At 38.9% G+C, this 27,859-nt stretch overlaps 1 protein-coding gene and 1 long non-coding RNA gene across 4 annotated transcripts in view; one reads left to right on the top strand and one right to left on the bottom strand.

Annotated features, from left to right (window-relative positions):
• LOC111098329 overlaps positions 1 to 12,323 on the bottom strand; it is a 101,362-nt gene extending 89,039 nt beyond the window's left edge. The window contains exons 1-2 of the long non-coding RNA XR_005367942.1: positions 11,895 to 12,323; positions 9,235 to 9,389 (exon numbers count right to left, since the gene is read on the bottom strand). This is a non-coding gene — a long non-coding RNA (uncharacterized LOC111098329). The remainder of the gene's footprint in view (positions 1 to 9,234; positions 9,390 to 11,894) is intronic.
• HMGN3 (high mobility group nucleosomal binding domain 3) overlaps positions 11,919 to 27,859 on the top strand; it is a 32,068-nt gene continuing 16,127 nt past the window's right edge. For all 3 annotated transcript variants that reach the window (XM_038554584.1, XM_038554583.1, XM_038554582.1), the window contains exon 1: positions 11,919 to 12,176. In XM_038554584.1, the coding sequence (XP_038410512.1) occupies positions 11,934 to 12,176 (243 nt within the window). In that variant the 5' untranslated portion in view covers positions 11,919 to 11,933. The remainder of the gene's footprint in view (positions 12,177 to 27,859) is intronic.

The raw sequence follows: 27,859 nt of genomic DNA, 5'->3' as shown, positions 1-27,859 counted from the left end.
TTAAGGATGGAAGTGATTGTCATACTTCCTACATCCTAACTGGAACAGAATGCCATTTGTTTTAATTTTGTCATTTTGATAAAGGGAAGAATCAATAGTATACAGGGATTTTATATGTTTGATTTAAACCTTTAAGGAAGGAGGAGCATGTCAGCATTTGAAATGAAGATAACTTCTCCAGTCTAAAGACACTGACACACTAGGTTATGTACTCTGAAGGGTGTCTCAGTACAGGGAAGAAGAAGTCAAAATGAAATTCTTAGAAATGGGCCACAGGGATCCCTGGGTGGCGCAGCGGTTTGGCGCCTGCCTTTGGCCCAGGGTGCGATCCTGGAGACCCGGGATCGAATCCCACATCAGGCTCCCGGTGCATGGAGCCTGCTTCTCCCTCTGCCTATGTCTCTGCCTCTCTCTCTCTCTCTCTCTCTCTCTCTCTCTCTCTGTGATTATCATAAATAAATAAAAATTAAAAAAAAAAAAAGAAATGGGCCACAATGCTAGGGACAAAGTTAATTCTCAGATTGTGGGACAAGAGCTCTTCAAATCCTTCTATGTAAAGTCAATTGATAATCTTGTAACTAAGTTTTCTCATGATTTCCTTATAGGATAAAAAGCAAACATGAAGCCCCATTAGAGTCTTTTCTCTTTGGTCTAGCAAGGTATGTTAGTCAAAACAGTGTAAAATGCCAGACTAGATTAAAAAACTAAAAAGGGGTGCTAGTAAATGGAAGAGATGGATGGGATTTAAATAGGTAGAAAGGGAGTCCATTCTCTGTGTGAGGAAAAATGTATGCATAGATATTTGGGTGGCTAAAGAGAAGCACTATGGCTGAGATGCTGGTGTACTAGTTTTCTATCGCTGTTGTAACATATTATCATAAGCAAACATTTATTGTCTTACAGTTCTATAGGCCAGAAGTCCAACATGTCTCCCTGGGTTAAGATTAAGGTGCTGGCTGGGCTGTGCTCCTTTCTGGAGGCTCCAAGGGAGAGTCTGTTCTCCTGCCTTTTCCAGCTTCTAAAGGCCATCTACATTCCTTGGCTCATGGTTCCCTGTTTTCTTCAAACTCAGAAGTGGTGGGTTGAGTCTTCTTCACATGGAACCTCTCTGACCCTCCTTCTGTGGTCACATCTGCCTTCTGGCCATACCCAGAAAAAAATCGTCTGTTTTTAAGAATCCATGTGATTACATTGGGCCCACCTGTATAGTCAAGGATACTCTCCCCATTTCAAGGTTCTTACTGCAAAGTAAGAATCTTTCTATGATTACACATTCACAGGAATATCCTGGGAATTAGGATGTGGATATCTTTGGGGCACAGTTATTCTACCTATCACAGCTAGTTAAACCTTAATATCTATTTTCCTTCTTCTTCAAAAGTAGAATCTCCATGTTATTTACTGAAAGCAAGGAGCATCACTGCTCAGAATGAAGACCATGTTTCCAGCTTCCTTTAATATGTTTGATGTGACTAAATTCTACCAGGGGATATAAGTGGAAGTGCTATATGCAGCTTCTGAGAGTTGCCTCAAAGAAAGAGAGCATTTCTTTCTCTTTCTCTTTTATCCTCTCTGCTGGCCAAAATGTACACATGAGGAATAAAGCTGGATCAGTCATCTTGGAAGATGACATAGAAGCTGCATAATGAGGATGACAGAATAATGATAGGAGACTGCACCTCGGTGGGTTATAGAGCTATCATATAAACCCTGTGATTTTATTATTTTTTAATTTTTTTAAAGATTTATTTGAGAGAGAGAGAGAGAGAGAGATCAGGGGGAAAGTCAAAGGGAGAGGGAGAGAGAGAACCCCATGCAGACTCCAGGCCAGAGCATGGAGCCTGATGCGGGGCTCGATCCCATGACCCTGAGATCATGACCTGAGCCAAAACCAAGAATCACACACTTTGAGCCACCAGGCATCCCTCAACCCTGTGATTTTAATGTGAAGGAGAAAATTAACTTCTATCTTCATAGCTTCTGTTACTAGGGGATTTTGATGCTCAAACATACTCCTATCAAATATATAGGGTGCAATGATGTTGACCATCCAAAGTACAGCAAACTAGATAAATAGATAAGGAATGAGAAAGGGTGACTTGGCATTTCTCCAGGCTTTGCCAGCTAAAGAAGGAGAAGTCATGGCCATAGAAAACAAAACAAGAACAAACAAAACCCTCAAGAAGGTGTAAACAAAGAGATGCAAAAGAGGTATAAGGTTCAAACACAACAGCCTTTTCCATTGTAAAACCTCTGTTCGTTGTTTTTCCCTGGAATCTTTGAAGGAGTCAAATTTTAATTTTAAAAGTTAAAATCTTATAAGTTTTCCCTGGGGGGGGGGAAGGACCCCAAAATCTCAGTGGTTTAAAATAACAAAAGGCTTATTTCTCACTCATTGTACATGTTCAATACAGGTCAGCAGGGAGCACTGCTCGTTTCAATAATTCAGGGATCCATGCTGAGAGAAGCTCACCCTAATGTATGCCTTTCTGTCCATGACAGCAGGAAAAAGAGAGTATGGTGAATCATACACTGACTTTTAAAAATGGTGCTCAGCATAGCACACTATTCACAGTAGCCAGGAAGCAAAAGCAACCCAAATGTCCATAGGCAGATGAACAAACAAATGAAATGTAGAATATACCCACACAATGGAATACTATTCAGCCTTAAAAAGGAAGAAAGTCCTGCCACATGCTGTAACATGGATGAACCTTGAGGAGTATGCTAAGTAAAACAGTCCAGAACAACAAACACTGCATGACTGATTCCACTTATAGAGGTACCTATAGTGGTGAAATTTACACAAAGTACAATGGTGGTCATGGATAGAGAGGGGAGGAGAGGAAGTAGAAATAGAAATTGTTAATGGGTACAGAGCTGCAGTTTTACAAAATGAAAACATTCGGAAATCTGTTTCATAAGCACATTCATGTGAATATGCTGAACACTATGGAATAGTACACTTAAAAGTGGTTAAGATGACAAATTTTATGTTATATGGTTTGACCACAGTAAAAAAAAAAAAAAAAAAAAGAAAAAAAAAAAGGTGCTCAGGAAAGACAAATGTCACTTATATTCACATTTAATTAGCTAAAGGAAGTTACATAGCTATGCCTAACTTTAAAAGTGGGAGGAGGAGAAGGACAGTGTCATTAGAAGTAAAGCTGACACACTGGATGAACAGTGCTGATTACTATCAAAGTCTTTTCCTGTAGGTATGAAATATTTCTTTCATCCTCCTTCCTGCAAACAAAATGCATTTTACTCAATCCCTTTCCAGGGAAGAGAACTCAAAAGTCCTAGTGATTACATGAAGATCAAAGCCCAGGAATTCTGATGCATGGCAGTCTTCATGTCAGGGAATACTATCCTCTACAACAGGTCCATGTGCATCTCCTCTTGATCCAGAGACCTGCCCCTCCCTGTAGTGGAGCATGATCAGGACAACTTTAATACATGCTTTAATAAAGTCATCCTTGTGAAAAACAATAGGAAGAATGGGAAACACAGGGCAGTCACTGGCCTATTACGATGTTGATATTAGACTGAGCAGAAGTTTTAGGCCTCCTACACTAAAGGTGAGGAATTTCCCTGAAGAAGCTTCATGCAAGTTTCCTAGGCAAGTCTCCCCTGTGTATTTATCTCCATGGTCCTTGGATTTTCCCTTTGGGAGGCTCTTCCTTTTCCATTATTCTTCTTGACCTTATCTGAAGTAGACAGTGAAGAATATTTTAACCTTAGAGAGTGAGCAGTTTTCTCATCATACTTCTTGTCCATCCAAGGTAGGGAATAATTTTAAGTCTTAACCAGCCATGATGGCATTTAATCCAGGTGGGTGCCTCTTTTAGCAGTGAAACCATCTTCCAAACTCAAATTTGTATGACTTCTTACCTACTCCCATGTTTTCTTTCTAAACATATGATTTTGTCATATTTCTGTGCTCTCTTGCCCTAACACCTATCTCACTCCTCCTCTCCCTCTCTGTCTCCATCTCTGTCTCTGCCTCAGTTTCTACCTCTCTTTCTCTCTTTCCCTCCCTTCCTCCTTCCTTCCTTTCCTAACTACAGGTTCCGAGCCTAGTAGTGAGAACACCTTTCTCCCTGAACCATTTTATGTTATTTTGAGCCATTTGGTCCAGAAAGGAATTTCAGGCCAGCACACCCTAAACCATGCTCAGTGATTTGATTCTTGCTACAAAGCTGAGCTTTAATAGTCCCTTGTGGCTCAAAGTATCAATTTTATCCTTTACTGTTTGGGTTGAGAAGCAGTTACATTTGAATCTCTGAATTTGTAGACCCTCTAGTCTGTTCTATTTATCTTTACAGACTGACCAATTCTTCTCCAAACATATCTCTTTTCTCTTTCTTGTAATATTGTGCCAAATGTAGCTAATAGCAGCCAATTAAATGATAATGTTTTCAACCTCTTCCCTAAGGTTAGGTATGCCTTTTACCTTACAATTTACTGCAGGCATCACTTTTCCCAAATGTTTCACCATCAGAAAATCCATTCCTCCAGTCTTCAGCAATAGTTTCTTTGATTCCCTTAAGCCAGTGTCACACATTTTAGGGTTTATTATTAAAACAGCACCCTAAGTTCTTAGGTTCTAAGTTCTATGTCATTTTGGAATAAGATAGATAATCTTGTTGTAACAAATTTCCCCCTAAATATCCACAGTTTAAATAAAAGTTTTATTTTCACTTGTGTCCCATATCCATTGGAGGGGACTTCAAAGGGCTCCACTCACAGTGGTCACTCAGGGTCACAGACGGTTCTCATCTCAATATCCGCCTCCATAATCATAGATTCATATGGAAAAAGGGGCTCTCTGTAAAGCTGGAAATATTTTGTAAACAACACTAATAGAAGCTTGGTAGCTCTATGTTCAGAGGCACAGAACAGAACCTACATATCTAATTTAAGGAGGAAGAGATATATTCAAGGAGTCAGTGGCTTATGGACAGCTGGAAGACTAAAGAAACAGACTCCATGTTTAACTTTTAGCAAATTCCCAAAGTCACACCCCAGAACCAGGTCATCAAAGGAGCTCGGCTTCTTCTGAAGTCAGGGCTCCACTAGCGGCAAGACTCCATGAGAATTAAAGTACTTTCTCAATCAGGAAGCCACCATTGCTCCCAGTTGCAGACCACACCACATCCACTACAGTCTATGTCTACAGAGTGGATGCAGGGAGTCCTGCCTATCAAAACCCACAAAGCCAGTGCCTGGGATCTCTGCTGATACTGTTGCGGGAAAATAGAAAGCAGCAGACACAGCAGACGTAGCCTAGCGTGGCCGCCTCCTAATCTCCACTTCCCAAATCTCATGCTAGTACATCTAAGTGGCCAAATCCAAATCACACCCAGAACCTGAGCTCCCGTGAGCTCTGGGATGTGGTTTTTAGATTCCAGCATCTACAGTACAGGGAGGCGTACTACAACAAATATGGAGTTGAGCTACAAGCCAACATATCCATCCCTTAATACATGGCAGTAGGCCATAGTATAGGGCAGCACATTCTGCAGCAACAATAAGACTTGTTTATAACATTTATCTCTGCCTATTTTAAAGTAGTTTTGAGAGGTTTACACTAAATGTTCATAATAAGGCCCTTAGGGATTCAGGAGAAGTTAAAATTTTTTTGTGTTCTATTTTATAATCTATGGGGGAATATAATATACTTTCTTCAGACAAAATATGTTAAGTACAATGCTGCAGGCATATGAGCATTCCTATAGTTTATTATCTCCAATTTTCACACCAATTCCATGAGGCAGTGTATTAGTTAGGGATGATATTCAGCTGCATGTCACAGGCACCCACCTTCCATGGCTAGATCAAACATGGTGCTTATTTTCCATGCATAAGAAGTAATGGAGTGGTACAATCCAGGGTCACTACAGAGACCCACATACCTGTCATTCTCTTTCATCCTTGAGTTGGGACTCTCATTCTCCTGAATATAAGATAAATGCTCTACTTCTAGATATTATTATCAACTTCCAGGATGGGAGAAGGGGAAGAACAAAGGCAGAATAAGCCATGGGGCTCAGTCTGCCCCTGCTCTGTTATAGGTGGTATGGCCCCTACTAACTTGTGACTTCTGCACACATCTCACTCACCAAAACAGTGTCACTTGGCAACCTCTCTCTGCTGGGGTAGTGGAGAACTGAAGCTTTTGTTTTGCTTTGGCCAGTTCTATTGCCAAAAATCAGAATTCTGTCAGTAAGACCAACGATTAGTATGAATACTGGGTTGGTAACTAGCAGTGTCTGCCTTGGATACACATTGTAATTGTCATTTTACAGCAACAAAAAAAAAGCAGAGTTCAAAGAGGTTAAGTAATGGGATTGAAGCTCAATGACTTGGGATTTGAATTCAAGACTTATGACTCCAAATTCAGGGCTTTCTGATAAGCATTTACTTAAAAAATAGTTAAAACTTCAGAAAAGTTTTGACATATCCTATATATAAAGAGGTAAATTGGGTTATTCAGAAAACAAATTTTTAAAAAATTTGTTAAAGGTTCCAAAGGTTCTACCCCCCAGAAGTGGGGGTAGAAATGAGAAAGGGGGAAAAGGATGAGATTTTCTGTGGGAATAACACAATTTCATGCTTCAAAAGAAGCAACAACTCTGTGTAAAGGCAGCCTTAAAGATTATGGCACTTTTCAGGCTAGCTTTCCACTTCTAGGTAAAAATGTATTGCCTTGAGAATTATGACAGTTATTAACCAAGCTAACCTGAAAAATCTTCTCCAATTGCCATATGGTGTTTTGCAGAATGATTAATTTGGTTTTCATTTCCCTAAGCCTGGATTTTGTTTATTTGTTTTCACTGAGGAAATAAAATGGTTCAATCTGCCCTGAAAGGCAGGACCATTATGAGTAGTGACAGGAATGGGATTGTTGGATGTTATTTGCAAGATCCCAACAATTCTGAGGTTTGAGACATTAGAAATGGGTAGCCAAGATCCCCAGTTTAGAAGCCAGGGTGTGGTCCTGTTTGAGAGTGTACTGGCAATGGCAGGAATCTACAAGAATGTATAACTCGGTCTGAGAGATCTGCAACAACCCCTAACTAGTCTCTGGCACTTTGTAGCTTGTAGCTTTTCCCCTAAGGGGATGAGATGTGTCCTTACTTTGCTGTGCCCTCACCATGAAGCTTCAGGAGTCCATTCCCTTAACTTTCACCTCCTTGAACATGGCTGGCTCTTGGCACCAGACATGCTCCCAATCTGGCAGAAAGAGATGGCTGAACAAATGTAGCCCAGTCCCGGCTTCTAGCTACTGAGCATGGCGAATTCATCCCCAAATAGTCATTTGGGAGCTACAAAGAACAAATTAATTACACTCTGATGAGTTTAAGCAGCAGCAACAAGAAGAAGGAGAGGTAAACAACAGAGATTGAACCTGAAAAGGACCGGGGGGGGGGGGGGGGGGGGGGGGGAGGCGGGGAGACTGTAGAACATAGATGGGATAAATAATCTAACACAGATTAAATTTGATTGAAAACTGGGAAAAACAAGTTGGTTCCTGTTATTACATCACAGAATGCCCTGCCCCCCTTGACGTTAATGCAATTACAAGGTATGCTTATACAATCATTGAAATAATAAAACATTGAAAGGGTGTGGTTTGTGAAACTTTGGGCAGGTTAGGTTCCCTTTGAGGATGTGGGGCCAGGGAATTTAATCTTGTCAGGGGCTCAAGGAGCAGTCTAGAGTGCTGCCTGGGAAGATGGGTGGAGTTGCTATTCTAGGGATCTCAAATTGTAGACTTTTAAATGACCCTTCAGGCTCCTTGCAAGTAGAGAAGAAGAGAGAGAAGAATGGAAAGTGAGCATGTAGTGCCAAGCAAAGCTGGAACTGAGGGGAGATGGAGCATAAATACAAAGTGAGGTCCATAGTAGGGAAGTCTCACCCACTGAATTATGCTCCTTCTCTGGAAGTGTGTTATGTAGGCAGCAGGCCTTTACATCATTCAAATCTAAGTTCCGGCATTCTGCAAATAGTTCTTGAGAACTAAGGCCTAGTCTAAAATTCTCAAGTTCCAGGAGAAGAATCATAGGAGAGGGGTGCTTGGGTGGTACAGTCAGTTGAACGTCCAAGTCTTAGTTTCGGCTCAGGGCATGATCTCAGGGTTGTGAGACTGAACCCCAAGATGGGCTTTACAGTCAAAGTCTGCTTGAGATTCTCTCTCTCTCCCTCGGCCCCTCCTGCTTGTGTGCATGTGCTCTCTCACTTTCTCATAAATACATAATACATAAAAGAATCATAGGAGAAACTTGTTTGAAGTGCAGATTCCCAGGTTCAGCCATTAAAAATTCGGATTCAGTAAGTTGGGCTTAGGGTCTAGGAACCTGCATCAGGCAGCTCCTGTGATTTGGGTTTGGTAGGTCTTAGACCTGGTTACTTTGTAAAAACTAAACACGGTCTCTTCAAAAGTTAGCATCCAGCAAGCCAGAGATTTGACCAATGAAAATACAAACAAAATAAGAGTATTCCTTTGCCACCTCCTGTCAGTTAATTTGATGTTTTGTTATACTCCCAAATTCATTCCCTTTTGAAATTCTTTGACCAATTTATTAAAAAACAATTTATTCCAGAATTACAGAGTAATAAAAAGCAACATTATATAGATTCTAGATATTAATTCTCCAGCACTTTGCCCTTAATTAAAACAAAACCCTGCCTATGCCTGCCTAAAAGAGGGAAGAAGATCAAGAGGGAGATGATTACTTGCCTTCAAAATTTCCGTTCAAGATTTGAAGATTCAGCACCCTTCATCCAGGGGAAGAAACTGCTGGAACCCCAAAGATCCACAAGCCTTATTAGGGCCGTGAAGTAGCTTTTTTTTTTTTTTTAAGATTTTATTTATTTATTTGAAAGGAAGAGACAGCCAGAGAGATGGCAAGAGAGAGCATGAGCAGGGGAGAGAGGGAGAAGCAGGCTCTCCCACCGAGCAGAGAGCCCGACATGAGGCTCAATCCCAGGACCCTGGGATCATGACCTGAGCTGAAGGCAGACACTTCACCGACTGAGCCACCCAGGCGCCCCTGTGAAGTAACTTTAAAGTTTCTTCACCAATACCTATCCCAAAAATACATTTCACATCACAGCCTAGAACACCTACTACACACACACATATGCACACACAACTATATACGTACATGTGTAGTGTGTATGTATGAATGTATGAAAAATGGAAACATTTTAGAAAACACTACTTACCTTTACCATGTGAAATGCACTGTGATATTTTCCATGCTCTGCTCTTTCTTTTCTTTTCCCTTCTTACTCTTTTTCTCCCTTAATGATAGTCATGATACCATCAATGAGTTTGCCCAGCTGTTTTGAAAAATGCTGAGGTAGATATACGATTCCGACTGTTTTGAGTAGGAAAGAAGGAGAGAGAAATTGGAATTGGAAAAGAAATATGTTCACTAATTTTTCCTTCTTTCTTCTTCAGGCAGTAACTCCCTTCCATTTATCCATTGTCTATCTTGGCTCAGATAGTCTCCACATCTTGTAGGAAAGACTACTGGCTTAGAGGCTGATGTTTTGAAGCAAGTAAAACACTCAGCAGAATATACTGATAAACAAATGAGTCTTTACTTCTTACCAGGTTGACCTTGCTTCCTCACTGTCTTGCATATGGCACGCTCATTTCTGCTCAAGTGTCTTTATCTCCTAACCTGGAATTCTAGCTACCCACTAAACTATTCTCTTTGCCTACTCCTCTTTCCTCTAGAAGTCTGTGCTTATTTTCTCAGACCTTGAAAGCTCCTGAAGGTACAGGGAGAGCCTTCCATTCCCCAGTGTTCTGCTCAGGCAGGTGCAATCCACTTCAAAGGAAAAAGAATTGATGCTGTTATTCATTTCAAAACTAATCTGTTATTTTCATCACTTGTAAATGAACTAAGAGGCTCAAATGACCCAAGGTTCCCACAATCAACTTTCTTTACCCAACTAGCAAGTTTCATGTTCATTGCAGCTATTTTATTATGCACAATAAAAACATTTACAATTTTGTTTGCTGTTGTTGAGTCTTTAAAAATATAAACTAAAGAAGCCAACTTATCATCAGAGGGAAAAATTCACCCTAGACTACCTTTGTTGTGAAACATTTTGATCTCCATAAAGAAAAAAATTTTCAACCCAGATTACAAGTGCTACCCAGCATCCTTCCCACACATATCTTATTAAAAATGTCTTCACTGGCTTTTTTTTTTCTTTTAACCACCAAGCATTTTGCAAATTAACTCTCTTCCAAGACAATTCCATTATAAATATGATTTTTATGATAAAATTATTAATCTCAAAGTTTTTATCCAATTCTCAAAGAATTGATTTTATCTGAGTTATTTGAGTATATTGTGATCCACTGACTTCCTGAAAGTAAGAAATCTATCAAAGACAATTGGGATCATGTCAAAAGGACCAACTTGAAAAAGAATTCATACTGGGGCAGTATGAGCATAAAAAAATAGTAAAAATAGCAATAATAGCAATAGGTCGAAGCACACCAAATGTATAAAAATTCATGAGTTCCTAAAGAACTTTCTTTCAAAAAGAAAGTCATTGACCACTTCTGGAGTTTGCTAGGATGTCAACTCATTATTTTGAAAATTAATAAAGAAAAAAAGGTAAGCATTAAAATTAATTACTTGATGACATTATTTAATGCATTTTTGTAGGCTGTGCATGACCAAAGTCGATTTGGCCAAGTTTGTGGTGTAAGACTTCAATATATTTTCCTACGATGTCAATTTTTGCCTTCCAGTGTGATTACGAAACTAAGCTTGCCTAATTTTGCTTTTTCTATAATTTCTTAAGAATGAAATTATTCAGTATGGTCTTTTGTATTTGACTTCTTTCACATGGCATCTTGTATTTGGCATTCATTCATGTAGAAATATTTTGTTCCCTTTTATTGCTGAGTAATATTGTATTGTATATGGTTACCACAGTTTGCATACCCATTCACTAGTGCTTTTCCTGTATCTGCTAAAATGATTGTATTGGTTTTTTACTTTATTCTATTAATATAGTGAATTACACTGGTTGATTTTCAGATGTTAAACCAACTTTGAATTCCAAGGATAAACTCCATGGTCATGATGTCTTATCCTTTCAAGTGTTATTGGGTTTGATTTACTAAAATTTTGTTCAAGATTTTTGTGTCTATGTTTATAAAGGATATTGGTCCATAGCTCTCTTTTCTTTTGACATCTTACACTGATTTTGGTATCAGGGTAAAACTGGTCTCATAAAACAAATTCAGAAACGTCTCTGCAATGCCAGTCTAATGCCTTGCAGAACTTTGAGAAACATTAAATTATGTATATTTTAAATATATGTTTCAAATATAAATAATCTGATCTTGTTCATTCTTTTCCTAAGTTCCATATCAAACATACCCTATTCACCTTCAAGCCTAGTTTGAAGTTGGCTGAATTAGTGCGTGATTTGTAATCACAGATTTTAGGAAATTAAAAGTAAGTAACTTCAGCGACTATTGTCACTAGATATCTAAAAGGGGAAACTGAGGCCCTCTGAAATTGCCACACTCTCCCAGAACACACTCACTCTTACAAGTCTCCATCACCTAACTAACATCCATGACAAGCCTTTATAGGGTAGGAATCGTTATCAAGTGCCGGCTGTGCATACACTTACACTATAAAGTTGGTGTGTATGCTTACTGCCCCCCCCCCCGCCCCGCCCCGACTATAAAGGCCCACACTGTTCCTACTGACAGGATCCAAAGAGGGAGCAGCCAAACAATGAAACTCCAGGACCGTGTGGCTTGGGGGTTACTAGTTGAACTGGGCATGCTCAGTCACCAGGCAGATTTTTTTCGGTGAAGTGGAAACTACAACAGCGCTTACCGTGTGCGCCGGGGTGGGCGTGCCCTCGTGGAATTTAGAATGTTGCCGCAGCCAATGGGGCCTCGCGGCCGGCTGCCGGGGCTCCTCATTGGAGGAGCGGGGAGGCGAGCGAGTAGAGGGCCCCTGGAGGGAGCCGCCGAGGTGCAGGTCGGAGAGGCCGGGCTACGCCGTGCCCTGCGCGTGAGCAGCTGCAGCGGCGGCATCCAGCGGCGGCGTCTGCAGTTCCAGCCCGTTGCTTTACTTTTTAGCCGCACGAACGTAATCATTATGCCGAAGAGAAAGGTAAGTCTTCCCCCCCCCAAAAAAGATTTCAAAGGCCTCCAAATTGTGCTTACAGCCGATCTGGTCATTGCAGTGGATTGCGCGGAATGCGCTTGGGAGTAAGTCAGGAATTGCGAATCCCTTTGCTTCTCCACGCTTGTTTTCAGATGCCTGTTGCAGAGCTTCCCTCCCTCCCTCCCTCCCTCCCTCCGTCCGTCCTTATCGATTCCTCAGTGTTACTTTCTCTCCAGCGACGCGGCTTCCCTTCGTTTTGAACTCCTGCTAGCTGGAATGGTTTCCACCTCGAACAAGAAGCAGCAAAAGAGCCTTCCATTCCCCCTCTTCTAGGAGGGGAGTTTCCTCTTTGAAACTGCCGGGTTGCGATTAGCGTGGAGAGGAAGCAGTGTTGGGGAGGGGGGAGCGGGGAGCGGGGGGGTGAAACAAGTCCGTGCATGGGGAGATCCTAATAAATACATAAACAAACAAACAAGTCGGGCAGATGTTGGGGTTATTCCCAGGTGGGCCTAGCCCGCTGCTGGGCGCGCCGCGTCGGCTCTGAGGCCAAGGGAAGGGAAAGCCATGTTTAAAATAGCACTCACCCCCCTGCTCGCCTCCGCTGCAGACCCGTATGTACCAACTCCAGTGTCAATCAGGGCTGGGGCCGGCGCAGGCGGGGCCGGGCGGCCGGGACCTGCGGGCGCTGCGCGGCGGGCGCGGAGGGCGCGGAGGGCGCGGCGGAGCTGGCCGCGGGCCGCACGGGACGGCGCTGCAGGCGCCCGCTGTGGCCGCCAAGGGCAAGGGCCGCGGCCCCTCTCCGGCCGCCCTCACCCACACGCGCTCGGGAAAGGCGGGCTGCGCGCGCTCCCGCGCCCCTCGGGGCTCCCGGGGACCTGGGGGCTCGGACGCCCCCTTCCGCGCGGGCCGCGGGCCCAGGGGTCTCGCACGGCGGAGCGCGTGGCCCCCGAGCGCGGCCGCCCCCGCTCGCTGCCCCGGGGAGGGCCGGGGAGGGCCGGGGAGGGCTCTCCTCCGCCCTCCGAAGCCGCGCGTGCGGCCGCTGTGACCAGGGGGAGCCTGGCACCCTCCACGGCTCGCCAGGGCTGTAAACCAGGCGGTGCCTTAAACGTGAGGCAGAATTACGAATACCTGCCCCGCTTTATGATCAGCTACAGAAGTGCATGCCTCCGTTGAAAATACGGAAGTTTTAAAATTACAGGAGCTTTTTTTTTTTTTGCCTTCCTACTTGCCATTATGGAGAATGTGGTGGGGAGCTGGCCTCCTCCACTTAAAAAAAAAAAATGCAACAGAAGTTTGTTGTTGTTCATCTTAGAGTTTATTGTGCACCTACTGTGTGCTTGGGAAGAGTTTGACTTGCCCTAGTTCCTTTACTGCTCACTCACTACACCTTGAGAGGCTTAGTTAAGGCCATTGCGCTAGGGCTTAAAGGCAGGAGTTACCCAACATTTCACCGACCAATGACTAGAACCAAAGATTTAATTAGATACTGTAGGTTCAAAGTCCCTACTTTAGAACATTATTTATTCATTCTCTTCATTTAGTTGTGGGTGGGTCAAGACGAATTTAGGAAATGCAAAGAGATTAGGAGCCTGAGAAGATGGATGGCATATTAAGAGTACTAATACTTGACATTCATCACTTGAATTTAATGTTTATGAGAATTTTGTTTTTCAGCCCTGTTTTACTAGAACTAGGGTATTTAAATTGATGCCACCATTTTCAGCATTCATCTGAGCTTTCAGTGACTAGGTTGGGAATTCTAGTAGAGTCGAAAAAACTAACCATCAAGAAATGAGATATAGAGTGAATTAATGCCATCCCTTTTCTTGAGAATTATTAACAAATCTAAATGAACAAAAAGGTGTGCACAAACCCATTATTACAACAGACCTTGATGTACTAGAGTCCCTGATGTTATGGCCAGAGTTGGGGAAACCATTCTTACTTGCCCTCACTGTCCACCTTTCCTAAGCAGAGGGGAAGAAAAGAAAAACGGTAGAGGAACTGGCTTTTGGTTATTGTTTTGTTTCTATGGAAGGCAAGGAGTTCCTATGAAGACGGCAGCCAGGTGTACAAGCACCTAAATGTCATCCCTCAGGACATCAGAGTTTTCTTCAGAGATGGAAAACTTGTCCTTGACTAATAGGAAGGCTTTTCATTTATACCTGGAGCCTAAAGCTGATACCTGGACAAAAGCAGCCACAAATTAAACATAGCCTCCATGGCCATCCCATCTACCACTCACATCTTAGAGCTACCTTATGGAATCCTGGGAGCTCACTGAAGCTTACACAGGAAACCACTTTCATTAGGTAAAGCCTACCTAGATGCTAGAAAAGAACTGAAGACCATCTGTGCCTAAATTCTTTGAAAGCTGTAAAGCTTGGGTAGCTATGAAAGCATTTACATTCTACACATTATTTTTCTTGACTCAAGGACTGCCTGTTTTACATTATAATAAATTTTTAAGTGCCTTCACAATACTTTTACCTCATCAGGTTTCTCCAAAATAAAAAAAAAAAAATTATTTAATGAACACCTGTTTAGGCTTTCTGCAGAGTAAAATCTGGAATCCTAGCACTGCTTTAATGTCATAGGGATACATAGTTTGCTCTCATGAAGCTTATATTTAATTCGTTGAAGGTGATAAAAGTAGTGGGCCCAAAGCACTTCAGTAACATTAAGACTGTATTTGTGTCCCAGAATATAGGTATAGGATTCTAAATGCTGTAGGATTGGTAGGGAAAGAAGGTTGAATTTGGGCTGGTCTTGCGAGTGTATGTTAGGACTTAAATACATACAGAGAAAAACGCAGTCATTTTCTTTTATCAGCCATTTAAATATCTCTTCTGATTGTATCTTAATATAAGCAGGCCTCAGTTTATACAACTTAAAGACCATAATATCCACATTAATTTAAAACGTTTTTTTTATTTCTTAATCATATCTTTGTATTATCTATATCTTTGTGTGTGATAGTTATAGTTACATTAAACCAAATGTTTTTTTAATGACTGTTGTAGAATTTTTTGAAGCAATATGCACTCAATAGTAAGGAGTTCTTTAGTTAGCATTAGATCTCTTCCCGAGTTTGCAAAATTCGAATAAAGTTCACTTGCCAGTATTTGTTACCTAAGAAGGGTGAAGGGTCACCCACCACCTTTTAGTAGTGAGTGGAATAGCAGGGAAAATGATAATATGCAGGTGGGAGTGAGATAATGAGTAACTAAATTCTAGACTGTTCTGGTCAGACATCCATGAATGCCTGCTGTGGTCACGTTATTATGTGATGATATGATGTTCTACAAAGAGGCATCAGCCAGTGAGGCCTAGACTCATGGTCCTGGCATGATTAGCAACAGCAAACACATTTTCACATCCTTTTTTTCCCAGTACCTCATCACTGGAGCTATTGGAAATGGCTGGTATATCATCACATCAGAAATTCTCTAATGAGGCAATTGTTCATTAATTTTGGGTGTAAACATTAGTGTCTCTTTATATTCAAAAGGCTTAAGGAAGAAAAGGCTATCTGCCTCCAGCTTTGAAATTTGAAATTAGGTTCTATCTCTTTTCTTAAAGTGGAAAGGCCCAGTAGTGCTGGGCTTGGCACAAGGGATGCTTAACTAACAGTATTCAAGGTTTCTGATTAATGTTTCAAAAGAATATCACATGTCATAACACCAGAGACAGACTCTGTAAATGAAAATACAGATGGATGTGACTGCGTGAAAATGAATATTTCAATATGACAAAAACCCATTGTTAACAAAATCTTAAACACGAAAAACTGGGAAAAAACATTTGTATCACATATCACTGAAAAAGGTTTGCTATTTCAAAAAGATAAAAGTCTCACATGTCCTTATGGAAAAGAAGTATATCCTTATAAGAAAATAGCAGACTCAACTAGATGAAATGTTCCGTTTTGTTAAAGATCAAAGAAATGTGTATTATTAAGAATAAGGAGATGTGATTTTTAAAACCAATCTGCTAAAAAAGATTGGAAGTATCACTGCCAAGTGCTGAATGATACTGACACTCTAGCAACAATCAAGCAGTGTGGATGGCAGTATAATTTCCTTTCAAAAAAAAGTTTTATTTGAGGTATGATCTGTTTACCATAATGTCTATTAATCTTTTCAAAGTATGGAAGTCAGTAATTTTAAGTAAACTTACAGAGTTCTGTAACATTACCATAATCCAGTTTGGAACCATTTCCGTCGCTCCGAAAGTTTCTGAAGTTGCTTGCATCCAATCTCTGCTCCCACCCCAGTTTCAGGCAACCACTAAGTTCCTGACTCTAGATTTGCCTTCTCTGGAAATTTTATATAAAAGGAATCAAACAATACACAATCTTTTGTGTCTGGTTTCTTTCAGCGTGGTATTTCTGAGGTTCATATATGAACATATTCATATATGTTGTAGCATGAATCTGTACTTCATTCTTTTCTGTTGCCCAGTGATATTCCATTCTTTCTTTATACTTTCGCAAATGGATGGACATTTGTATTGTTCCAGTTTTCAGTTATTATGAATAATGTTGCCGTGAATATTTATATGTAAGTCTTGCATGGACATATTTTCATTTCTCTTGGGAAGTTTCCTAACCATAGAACTGGTGGGTGGTATGAAAGTATTTTTAACAGCTTAAGAAACTTTTAAACTCTTTTCCAAAGTGATTTTTACATACCATCAGTGGATGAGGTGCCATTGTCTCTATATCCTTGCTCATACCTGGTATTGTCATTTTTTATGCTTATAGCCATCCTAATAAATGTAATTTACATTTCCGTGATAACTGATGATGATGGGCATCTTTTTATGTGCTTACTAGCATAATGTATCTCTTAGGTAAAATGTCTATTCAGATATTCTGCCCATTTTTTAATTGAGTTGTCTTGAGTTGTTAGAGTTCTTTAAATATTCTGTATACAAGTCCTTTATTAGCTGTATGATTTGTAGATACTTTCTTCCAGTCTTTGACTTTTTAAAATAATTTATCTTAAAAATAAAATAATTTATCTTAATGATGCCTTTGGAAAACAAGTTTTTTTTTTATTTTGATAAAATCCATTTAGCATCACATCTAATAAATCTTTGCCTAATCCACAGGTATTTTCTCGTAGAAGTTTTTTATAGTTTCCACTCTCGTGTTTAGTTCTATGATCCACTTTGAGTTAATGTATCTAGTGTGAGATAAGGGTTTAAATTTGCTCTCTCTCGTTTTGTTGGGTATCTTTTTTCATTTCTTTTGGCACATTGATAGACAGTTTTCCCAACACCAGTTGTTGAAAAGACCATCCTTTGTTCCCACTAAATTGCTTAGGTACCCTTGTGGAAAACCAGTTTGTCATCAATGTAAAGTTTCTTTCTGGGCTCTCCGTTATTTTCCATTGTCTGTAAGTCTGTGCTTACGTCAATACCACATTATCACGATTATTATGGTTTTGTAGTAAGATCCGAATTCTGGTAGTGTCAGTCCTCTACTTCTTTTTCAAAATTGTTTCATCTTATATTCTTTGCACTTCCATATAAATGTTAGAATCAGCTTATAGACTCCTACAAAGTACCTCCCATGATTTTAATAAGGATTGAATTGAATCTTAAATCAATTTAGGATGAATACCCTTTTTAACCATATTGAGTTTTCTAGTATGAATATGAAAGAGCCTAACTACATGTAGTATGCCATCCGTAAGTGCTTGCTGAGTTTGAGTTAATGTTGATACGGTACCTGTGTTTGAGTAAAGGCTCCAAAATGACAGGCTTGTACATTTTATTCATTGATTCACTCATTTCATATTAAATAAACATTTATTGAGCATCACCTTTATGCAAAGCACCATCATGTTGGGAAATAAGTGAATTTTTTTTTTCAAATTCTTTTTGCAGTGAATGAGTAAATGCTCTCATTTTTAAGGATCTTTTAGTCTGACAGAGTAGGTAATATACATATGTAAGTATTTATACTTATGGCAAGAAATGATAATGAGCCACAAGAAAAGCTATGAGAATTGAAAGGTTTGGCTAAAGCACATCCAAAGAAAAAAACATTGACAAGAAGTTGTTTGGTTAAAAGGGTTGGAGGTTATAGCTGTTTTTTTAAAAAAATCTCTAGAGGGTCAGTACTAGTTTGTTATTAAAGGTGATCTGTCATTGGTCTTTCCTGTGAAGTCTTGCTTTCTTTGAAGTATGAGGAAGTTAAATTCAAGGCCTGGTTAGCAGTTGAGATTACATTGTGCAGTAACTGCCCTCCCTCATTAGTAAAGATCAAGTGACTTCATGGCCTTCATGCCTTTCTTTTAACCACTCTCTTGTATTTTAAAGGTGGTTATGTGACAAGCACCATATTTCTACATTGGCACATGTTATTTGATTACCTAATTTAGAATTAACTTTATAATCTTCGTAATTTGATTTGACCATGAAATATTTGATGGTTCTGATGTTTCTAACACCCCATGCTCCTAGCACAGGTAAAATTTGTTGAACAAGTGTATGAGTGAATCATTTTCATGGGAAGAAAGTAGTAATTTAATTATTTCATATACTTGTTGAGGAGGTTGTCTGGTGTCGTTCTGACATTTATTAGTGGTATAATTTAGGGGACATTGCTTAACTTCTCCATAAACTTCTAAAGTTTCTAAATCTTTATGACTCAGTTTTCTTGTCTATAAAACAGGGATACAAATAGTTTCTACCTCATTGGGTTGTTGGGGGAATTAAATGAGATGGGGAATGCAAAATACTTAGCACAGCACCTGGCATATGTAAAACAGTAAGTGGATGTTCATTATTGAAACGATGGTATTTTCAATTATTCAAAGAACTACAGTGGAATAGTAGACTTATGAAAAGCACCATGCTTCCATTTTGTAGGAAGGCAAATGCCACACTCTGTGGATAGGGAGCAAATAGATCTCACCTTGCATGTTTAATTAACTGTGGTTCTAGAAGTAGGTGTTCACCAACCAAATAACAAATGTAGTTTTTGAAGGAACATAAGCTTTAATCTGGTGCATTTTTACACGGCTGGTTTTTCTCAAAGAAAAAAATATATTTTAAAATATCTCCATATAACATTAAAATTCCCTTGGCAAATCAGTTATCAAGTGATCCTCTCTTCCTGTATTTTCCACCTAAAACACTGCTTTTGTTTACACCAAAGTTAAATATATTCCACTTTCCTGCAGGGTACAATTTGGAAATGGTGACTGAAATAAACACCATTTAAGCTGTCTGCTTTCACAGTACCTAGTAAGTTGAAATATGATGTTAGTCTCCTGAGTAATTTAAAAATCAGTGTTGAAGATAACAAACCAAATCAAAATGTTGAATTCCTTTTTCACTGGCTGCTTATTTTTTGTACATCTCACTATCTTCTTAGAACAGTTCAGTCACATCAAGTATTATTTCCTGGCCAAGGTATTTATTGAGTCCTATATTATTATGTCTTGTGGACATACCCAGAAACAGGGCCATTTAGAAATGTCCAAGGCAAATGCATATTTGAAGTAAATTATACACATATTCAGAAGTAGGAAAACAGAAAAAAATGGTTTTAAATTTCAAAATTGGTTGCAAAATTCAATTCTTTAAGGAACACATACCAGTAACAACATATAAATATATTTATTACTATTAAAATTTAAATAGCTATCATTTATTGAATGCCTGGATGTATCAGACCTTAGTTGTTATATGCTTTGTATTCATTAGGCATCTTATTTTAAACCAAAGTATGTGAAGCTATTAGAAACAAATATATATGGGAAGTATTATGGTGTAATTTCATATTATTTCGTGTTATTCTCACAACAGTTATGAGGCTGTTCTCATCTCACAAATATAATAATGACAGCCAAGATAAATAACATTTAGATGGCTTCCCATAACTCAGGCACTGTTCTGAGCAGTTTGCATTAATGAACGGAATCCTCCTAACCACCCAGTAAGGTATGTACTCTTCAAACTGCCAATTTACAGAAGGGCCCAGCGATAAGGAATGGCCCAACAGGGACTATAGTCCTGGCATTTGGCTCCAGAGCCTGTGCTTTTAACTGCCGAACCCTGCGGCCTTTCTCATGCACACAAGAGAATATTAGGATTTAGTAAGATGAAGGAATTCCCCCCCAGGTCACACAGCTAGGAGGTTATTAGTACCAGGAATTCTAAGCTAGCCCTCTTTTACCCAAGAATTTTGCTCTTAACTATTACACTACAATACTTCCCATAAATGTGTATTTCTAAGAACCTCATGTATTTTTGACTAAACTAAGATACCCAATAAATGAAACAAGGAAGAATCAAGAGTTATATAAATACATGAGTGTTCATTTGATTAAGTGTTATCTTTATTAAGACAGGCTGATGCCATTTTTTCTGGTTTCCAGTCCACGTTATCCAACAAGTCATCATTATCTGTAATCATGCCCTAAGGTTGGTCTCAGGGTCCAGGCCTCTGCTTCTGGGGGAGGCACATTGCCATGAAGCCTTCTGGGTATTTCAATTAACTAATGGACGTATACAAGATATATATATGCACAATATCCTCACCAAAGTATTGATATCGTTGAGTATTGAGGTCTAAAGCTCAATATTTTCTTCCAATTACCATAAACTGCTGGATTCACTATTTCCAAGATATATTGTCTTCATCAATTTGTTGAAGACAATAGAATAATAGGGATACTCCCCTGTGATCCGAAACATCTAAGTACCCTGGCATATTATATATTGAGAGATTGTATTGAGAGATTGTAATGTAAATATTATGTTACTGGTACTTAGGAATTATATTTTAAAAATGAGCAGGTGCTTTTGTTTTTGGGACTCTTTGAATAAGAAGAAAAGCTTTTTAATTTGGAAAATCTTTTGGACCTAGGACTGAATGGATTTTTACTCAGGTTCTGGATTACCAATGATTAATGTTTAATTACAAAAATTATTTCTAAGAGGAATACTGTAAAGTGATATTATTTTAAAATTATATTTTGATTATTGTTGCCCCATGCAAAGATAAATACAAAGTCTACCTTGAGAGGTGTTGGGGTTTTTGTTTTACTTTTCTCCCTTTCTTTTTTTTCTTTTTGGATATAAGCTTTGTTTTTTTATAATTCTGGACAGAATTAGTTAAATTCTACTTTGTGGGAAGTCATGAGTACTCAGCATGGTGTATGTGGGAGGTAAACATACCAAAGATTTCAGTTAATCAAAATGTAAAGCTTTGAATAGTCCTTCTGATGTGTTCCATATAATACATTTTTAAAAACTATATTCTTTCTACTTCTCATTGCTTTCCTTTACTTCTTATCTTAATTACAGCTTTTAATTTTATTATCCCCTTCTTGTGGTCACATCAATCACATCATCGGTTTTGCAAAAAATACAAAGAACATCATAAACTGTTGAACATCATAACTGCAGGAATACAGGGAACCATTTGCTGTAATGGAATGATGATAATGATATGGAAATCATTTCATATCTGGGTAAATAGGAAAACAATGTAGCCATCTGGAGAGATCCCTGGTATAAAAGTTGGAAAACTTGGGTCTAGTGTGGACTTACCACTCTTTACCAGGGGAAAGTCACCTGATCTCTTTGAACTTCTGTTCTTCATCTGTAAAATGTGAATGTTAAGGTTACTTCTGTATATTCCCATGCTATCGAGAGGACCAAATACAATAACAATGTAAAAGTCATTGAAAAATGTGAAGGGCTGTTTGATAGAAATGATCTGATGTTTTTTCTTTAGTTTTAATAATGAGATAAAAAATACTTTTATCTGGAGGTGCCTGGGTGGCTCAGTCTGTTAGGCATCTGTCTTTGGCTTAGATCATGATCTTTGGGTTCTGGGATCAAGCCCCACATGAGCCCCACATCAAGGGTCCCTGCTCAGTGGGGAGTCTACTTCTCCATCTCCCTTTGCCCCTCTTCTCTCTCTCTCTCTCTCTCTCTCTCTCTCAAATAAAATCTTAAAAGAAATACTTTTATCTCTGTATGTGACCATTCAGAAACCCAGAATAGTACATGTATGTTCATCTCAACATACAGTATTTTTAATGGGAATTGTTTATTGTTATTCCAAGATGCTCACCAGTGAGGCAGGATAGGAAACACTCCACTGCATACTATGTGCTCTTTAGCTAGATCTACAGATTAAATTACTTCCCAGTCTGGAAACCCTTTGCTTTTCTAGTATCCTAGATCTGCAACCAATTTTGAAATTCAGAAAATTAACACAAACCCCTCTGAGAGGTGTAGTGATTAAAAGAATGAACTCTGATCCAGCCTATGTGGGTCTGAATCCCAGGTCTCTACTTAACAGCAAGATTACTAGCTGGGTAATTTTTAGCAAGTAACTTAACCTCTCTGGTCCCAATTCCTCATTTATAAAACGAATATGATGCTTCTTTACCAACTTCACAGGATTGTGGTAAGAATTAAAACATTTAAATCATTGCCTTTCATGTAAATGCAATATACATTGTTTATTATTATTATTCCTTAGGGTCCCTTGTTTTGTCCTTTCCTGAGACCCCAGTACCTATAGGCATCTCTATAATATACACCGTAACACTTCTGTAGTGTGATTAATAAGTACATGAGCAGCTAAGTCAGGAAAATGAGATCTTCAGGCCCATTATCTTTCAGTTGTACTCATGAAGAAACTCTAGCAGAGGGAAGTGACACGTGAGCCAGACTAGAATTCAGGCTTCTGACTTTAGCCAGGTGCTTTCCCATCCATACAAAATCAGTCAAATGAAAAACATAACTCAGATGGAAGAGGCAATTCAGACCAAAGAGATATGTGAAATGTTTAGAGTAGTTTATTTCATATTAAAGATATACTTTTGTTATTGCATTATATGTATTTACGCTAATAAAATTTCATCAAACATCCTAGAACATGGCTTCTTCTTTTACTTTCAGTTATCTTTTATACTTGAATACAATGTGAGGTATTATCCCTAAAAGCATCCCTCAGAAGAAAGGTAGTTGCTATTTATTTTGGTTCATCCAGTCTTTTACAGCAGAGTTTTCAACTCAATTACTTTCATCTCTAACAAAGTAAGATTTTGGGAAGACATACTAGCCTGACATGACCTCAATAAATGAATTTGCGTTTATAGAAATTGATGAAATTAATAGACATAAGCAAAGAAGGAGGTAGCAGAGAAATTTAATATTAGTTTATTAACCCTCTTAATGTGATCTCTCAATTCTAAGTATTGGGTTTTTAAAGACTATTTTTAAAAGCTTGGAGGATCCCAAACAGACCTACAGAATGAATGAAAAACAACCATACTGGTGTTAAATAATGATCCTTGTGGCTTAAATAAAAATTTTAGTATCTGTTTCATGTGTCATAGGAATATTTGAATTTAGGAGAACTATCTGTTATTTGAAAAACCTCCAAGAATTTCTTGGGCAGTGCCCCCTTTTGAGGGGGAAATTAACATTATGTTAATCAAATAATTGAGTTATATATTAACTTTAGGAGAAGAGCAACAGCATTAGATTTACATACATTTGGGCAGCCCCTGTGGTTCAGCGGTTTAGTGCCACCTCCAGGTGTGGTCCTGGAGACCCGGGATCGAGTTCCACGTCAGGCTCCCTGCACGAAGCCTGCTTCTCCCTCCGCCTGTGTCTCTCCTCTCTTTCTTTCTTTCTCTCTCTCTCTCTCTGTGTCGGTCATGAATAAATAAATAAAATTTTAAAAAAATTATTTTTTTTCTTTTTTTTTAATTTTTATTTATTTATGATAGTCACAGAGAGAAAGAGAGAGAGAGGCAGAGACACAGGCAGAGGGAGAAGCAGGCTCCATGCACCGGGAGCCCGACGTGGGATTCGATCCCAGGTCTCCAGGATCGCGCCCTGGGCCAAAGGCAGGTGTCAAACCACTGTGCCACCCAGGGATCCCCCCAAAAAATTTACGTACATTTCTCTGGGTGGGTTATTTGGATCTTTTCTCCTAGAATTTCCTCTGCTAACTGGCTCACTATTAGACTTTCTTTTCTCCAGCCTTGAGTTTGTAACAGAAGATGTAAATTAATTTTTAGAGAAATTTCAAATAATAATTAAGAGGCTTCAAAAAAAATTTTGGCCAGCAAGTTAGAGAAGAATTACCTCAAAGTAATACGTTCCCCAGGTTAAAAGAAGTAATTATTAGTTTATTTGCATTTTTACATCTGTTCCCAGCTTTCCCACATTAGCCTGAACAACCCAGGAGTTGAGACTGAATTTGTTCTATGGCTGCTGGAAGATGATTACTTGGATTTCATATATACTCCATACTCTCAAGTAATTTGCTTAACTTATGAAGCAGTAGCCCTTCACTTGCAATCTTAGAAGAAAATCTCTAGGAGCCGACACTTACCAATATAGACTTTTTGGAACTTTAATATAAGGCCCAACACTTGTTGCTGAGAATCCTGAGCCTTCCCCTTTCTTTCTTGCATGGCTTAGAACCATGGCACAAGCCTTACATGTCCCAGCCATCTGCCACACCGTCAGTATCGTTCTCTGCAGTGATAAATCTACAGGCTCATGTCATTTGAACTCTTCCCAAGCAACTGTTGAAGGGTATAAGGATTTTTCCATCTTCTCTGATACCTTCCTTAGTTTAGAGGAAGAAATATTGGCTTATCACCATCCCTACCACCTCCCACCCCACAGCCACCACCACCCTGGTGCCCCTTTATCTGGTGATAACTACTATTTATTGGAAGAGAAGCTCAGAATTGGGCAATTTTTCCTGTTGATTCCTTATGGATTGTGGAATAAAAATTCCAAGTTTCTTTTCTCGGTTTCCTAATAAGGACTGCTGGTTTTGTTTAGTGGTCAGGAGAATGTAGTTGTGTCCTCTTACTGCATTTTTGTGTCCTCTGGTGCAGGGCTCAGGTATGTCTGTGTAAAGAAAGAAGGGGGATGGTACAGTTGGTCAGCTGCTACACCAGCCCTCCCCCTGCCAGTTCTCCTGCTCCACCAGCCCAAGGGGTTCTGCATCCATGTGGTAGTGGTCTTGGCTTACCATGTTGCCCACTCCAGTGCCCTCCCATCAGCCCAGTTGAAGCAATTATAAATGATATGTCTTTTTTTTTTAAGAATTTATTTATTTATTTATTTATTTATTTATTTATTTGACAGGGAGTACATGCACGCACAAGCAGAGGGAATGGCAGGGAAAGGAGAAGCTGCTGAGCAGGGAGTCCAGAGATGCAGGGCTCAATCCTAGGACCCTGAGATCATGACCTGAGCTGAAGGCAAATGCTTAACCCACTGAGCTACTCAGGCTCCCCTGATATGTCTTGAACAGAAAAGAAAGAGGCAGTATACAAACCAGATTTGTAAGTCATTTAAGAAGTGCAGAAAATGCTAGGAGTAAACCTAATGGTGAAATTTGTGTTAGGGCACTGTTAAACTTAGACTTAAAGGAATGAGTTTTCTTCTTTTTTTCCCTCAATATTGCTAATATTTTTATTTGGAAAAAATTTAAATACAGAAAAATCCAGAAAGTAATGTAACATATTCATTTGCCCACCCCTCAAAATTCACATATTTTAATGTTATCATTTTGCTTCAGATATTTTTTAAATTAAATAAATGTTACAGATAAAGGAAAGTTTCCTTAGAAACATTCCCTTGGTTCCTTTCGCTTGTCAGCCTCCCTAGAAGTAACCATTATCATGAATTTGTTGTGTATCCTTCCGGTCCATGATTTTACACTTTTATGACATATGTCTTATATAAATCCTTAGTATTGATTTGTGCATGTTTTAAAATTTGTAAAAGTGGAATCATATACATATATTACTCTGTTTTTTTCCTTCTGTCACTTTACATTATAATGGATGAGTGTAAATCGTTTAAGTATATTGTGATCACTAATTTATTCAGACTCTTTCTAAAGACTTATTTTGTGGTTTTTATTTATCATTTGTTCTTTTCTTTCCTTTCTTTCATTGTTAAAATTTGCTTTATTCCACTCCTAATTTGGAAGTTTATAGATCCTGTTTCTTATGTTAAAATTTTTAAGGGCTGTTTTTTAAATTTTATTTTAACAAAGTCTAAAATGATTCTGGGTCTGTATCATCCTCCAGAACAAAACCTGGATTCTAGCATGCTTTAACTTCTCATCTGTTCATTCTGCTCTCATTTTTTGTGGTTATTAAGATCTAGAACTGTGCTGTCCAGTATAGTAGCCACTAGCTACATGATGGAATTAAGCACTCTTTAAAAAGAATGACGCCTGGGAACGCCTGGATGGCTCAGCAGTTGAGCATCTGCCTTCGGCTCAGGTCCTCATCCTGGGATCCGGGATTGAGTCCCTTCAGACTCCTTGCAGGGAGCCTGCTTCTCTCTCTGCCTATGTCTCACCCTGTCTCTCTCTCTCTCTGTGTCTCTCATGAATAAATAAATAAAATCTTAAAAAAAAAAAAAAAAGAATGAGCTGAATTTTTAAATTTTCGATTTTAATCAGTTTAAATTAAAAAACTTGTATTAGATTCAGTTTATGGAAAGATTTAAATATGTTTGGAACACCCTGGATATGTGAAATTACTATAAACTTTATGAACTCTAAACATAAATCAGGTGCTCCTGGTGAAAACCTAGCACCTGAGTGGAGATTTGCTTATGTTAAGTGTAAAGTACATGCCGCATTTTGAAGATTTAGTATAAGAAAACTTCGTAAAATATCTCATTAATAATTTGCAAATTGATTGCACATTGAAATGATAAAATTTCATTTTTAAAAATTTTTCTAAAGATTTTATTTATTTACTTGAGAGAGAGAATGAGAGCACAGGATGAGGGAGGGTCAGAGGGAGAACCAGACTCCCTGCTGAGCGATGAGTCTACCAGGAGCTCAGTCCCCCACTTTAGGATCATAAGCTGAGGCCAAGGCAGACGCCTAACCAATTGAGCCACCCATGCACCCCAGAAATGATAAAATTTTAGATAGATTCAGATAAAGTATTAAAATTAATTTCATCTGTTTTCTTTTTTTTAATGTGGCTATTAGAAAATCTGGAATTATGTGTTATATTTCTATAGGACAGCACTGGTCTAGGGTTTCTGTTGAAACTTTTTTAAACACAGTAAAATAGGTATTGTTATCTACAAGTAATAGTTAATTAGACTTATCAATATTAAGTAATTATACATTACTTCATATATGCTTTGCTTCCATCTGAATTCATTTTTCTAATTGCTAAATTTGATCTTTAGTAACAGGTCCTTGTTGAAAGGAAGGCTGTGTTTGTTGATGGTAAACTCTCTTTAAGTATTTATATTCTGAGATATCTTTATTTTTCCTTCATTCTTAAATGATAGCTGGGACAAGGTTCTAGGTTGACAGTTTTCCTCAACTACATGAACATTACTCCCTATTTCTTCTATTTATAGTTGCTGGTGAGAAGTAATTCTCTGTAGATAAAACATCTTTTAACTTTGATAATTTCTTTTTTTTTTAAGATTTTATTTATTTATTCATGAGAGACACAGAGAAAGACAGAGGCAGAGACACAGCCAGAGGGAGAAGCAGGCTCCATGCAGGGAGCCTGACCTAGGACTTGATCCCGGGACTCCAGGATCATGCCCTGGGCCGAAGACAGGTGCTGAACTGCTGAGCCACCCAGGGATCCCCTAACCTTGATAATTTCTACAATTTTCCTCACTTT

The sequence above is a fragment of the Canis lupus genome, chromosome 12 (genome assembly GCF_011100685.1).
Source record: "Canis lupus familiaris isolate Mischka breed German Shepherd chromosome 12, alternate assembly UU_Cfam_GSD_1.0, whole genome shotgun sequence".
NCBI lineage: Eukaryota > Metazoa > Chordata > Mammalia > Carnivora > Canidae > Canis > Canis lupus.
The sequence above is the reverse complement of the archived record's forward strand: the minus strand, read 5'-3'. Positions and strand labels throughout refer to the sequence as shown.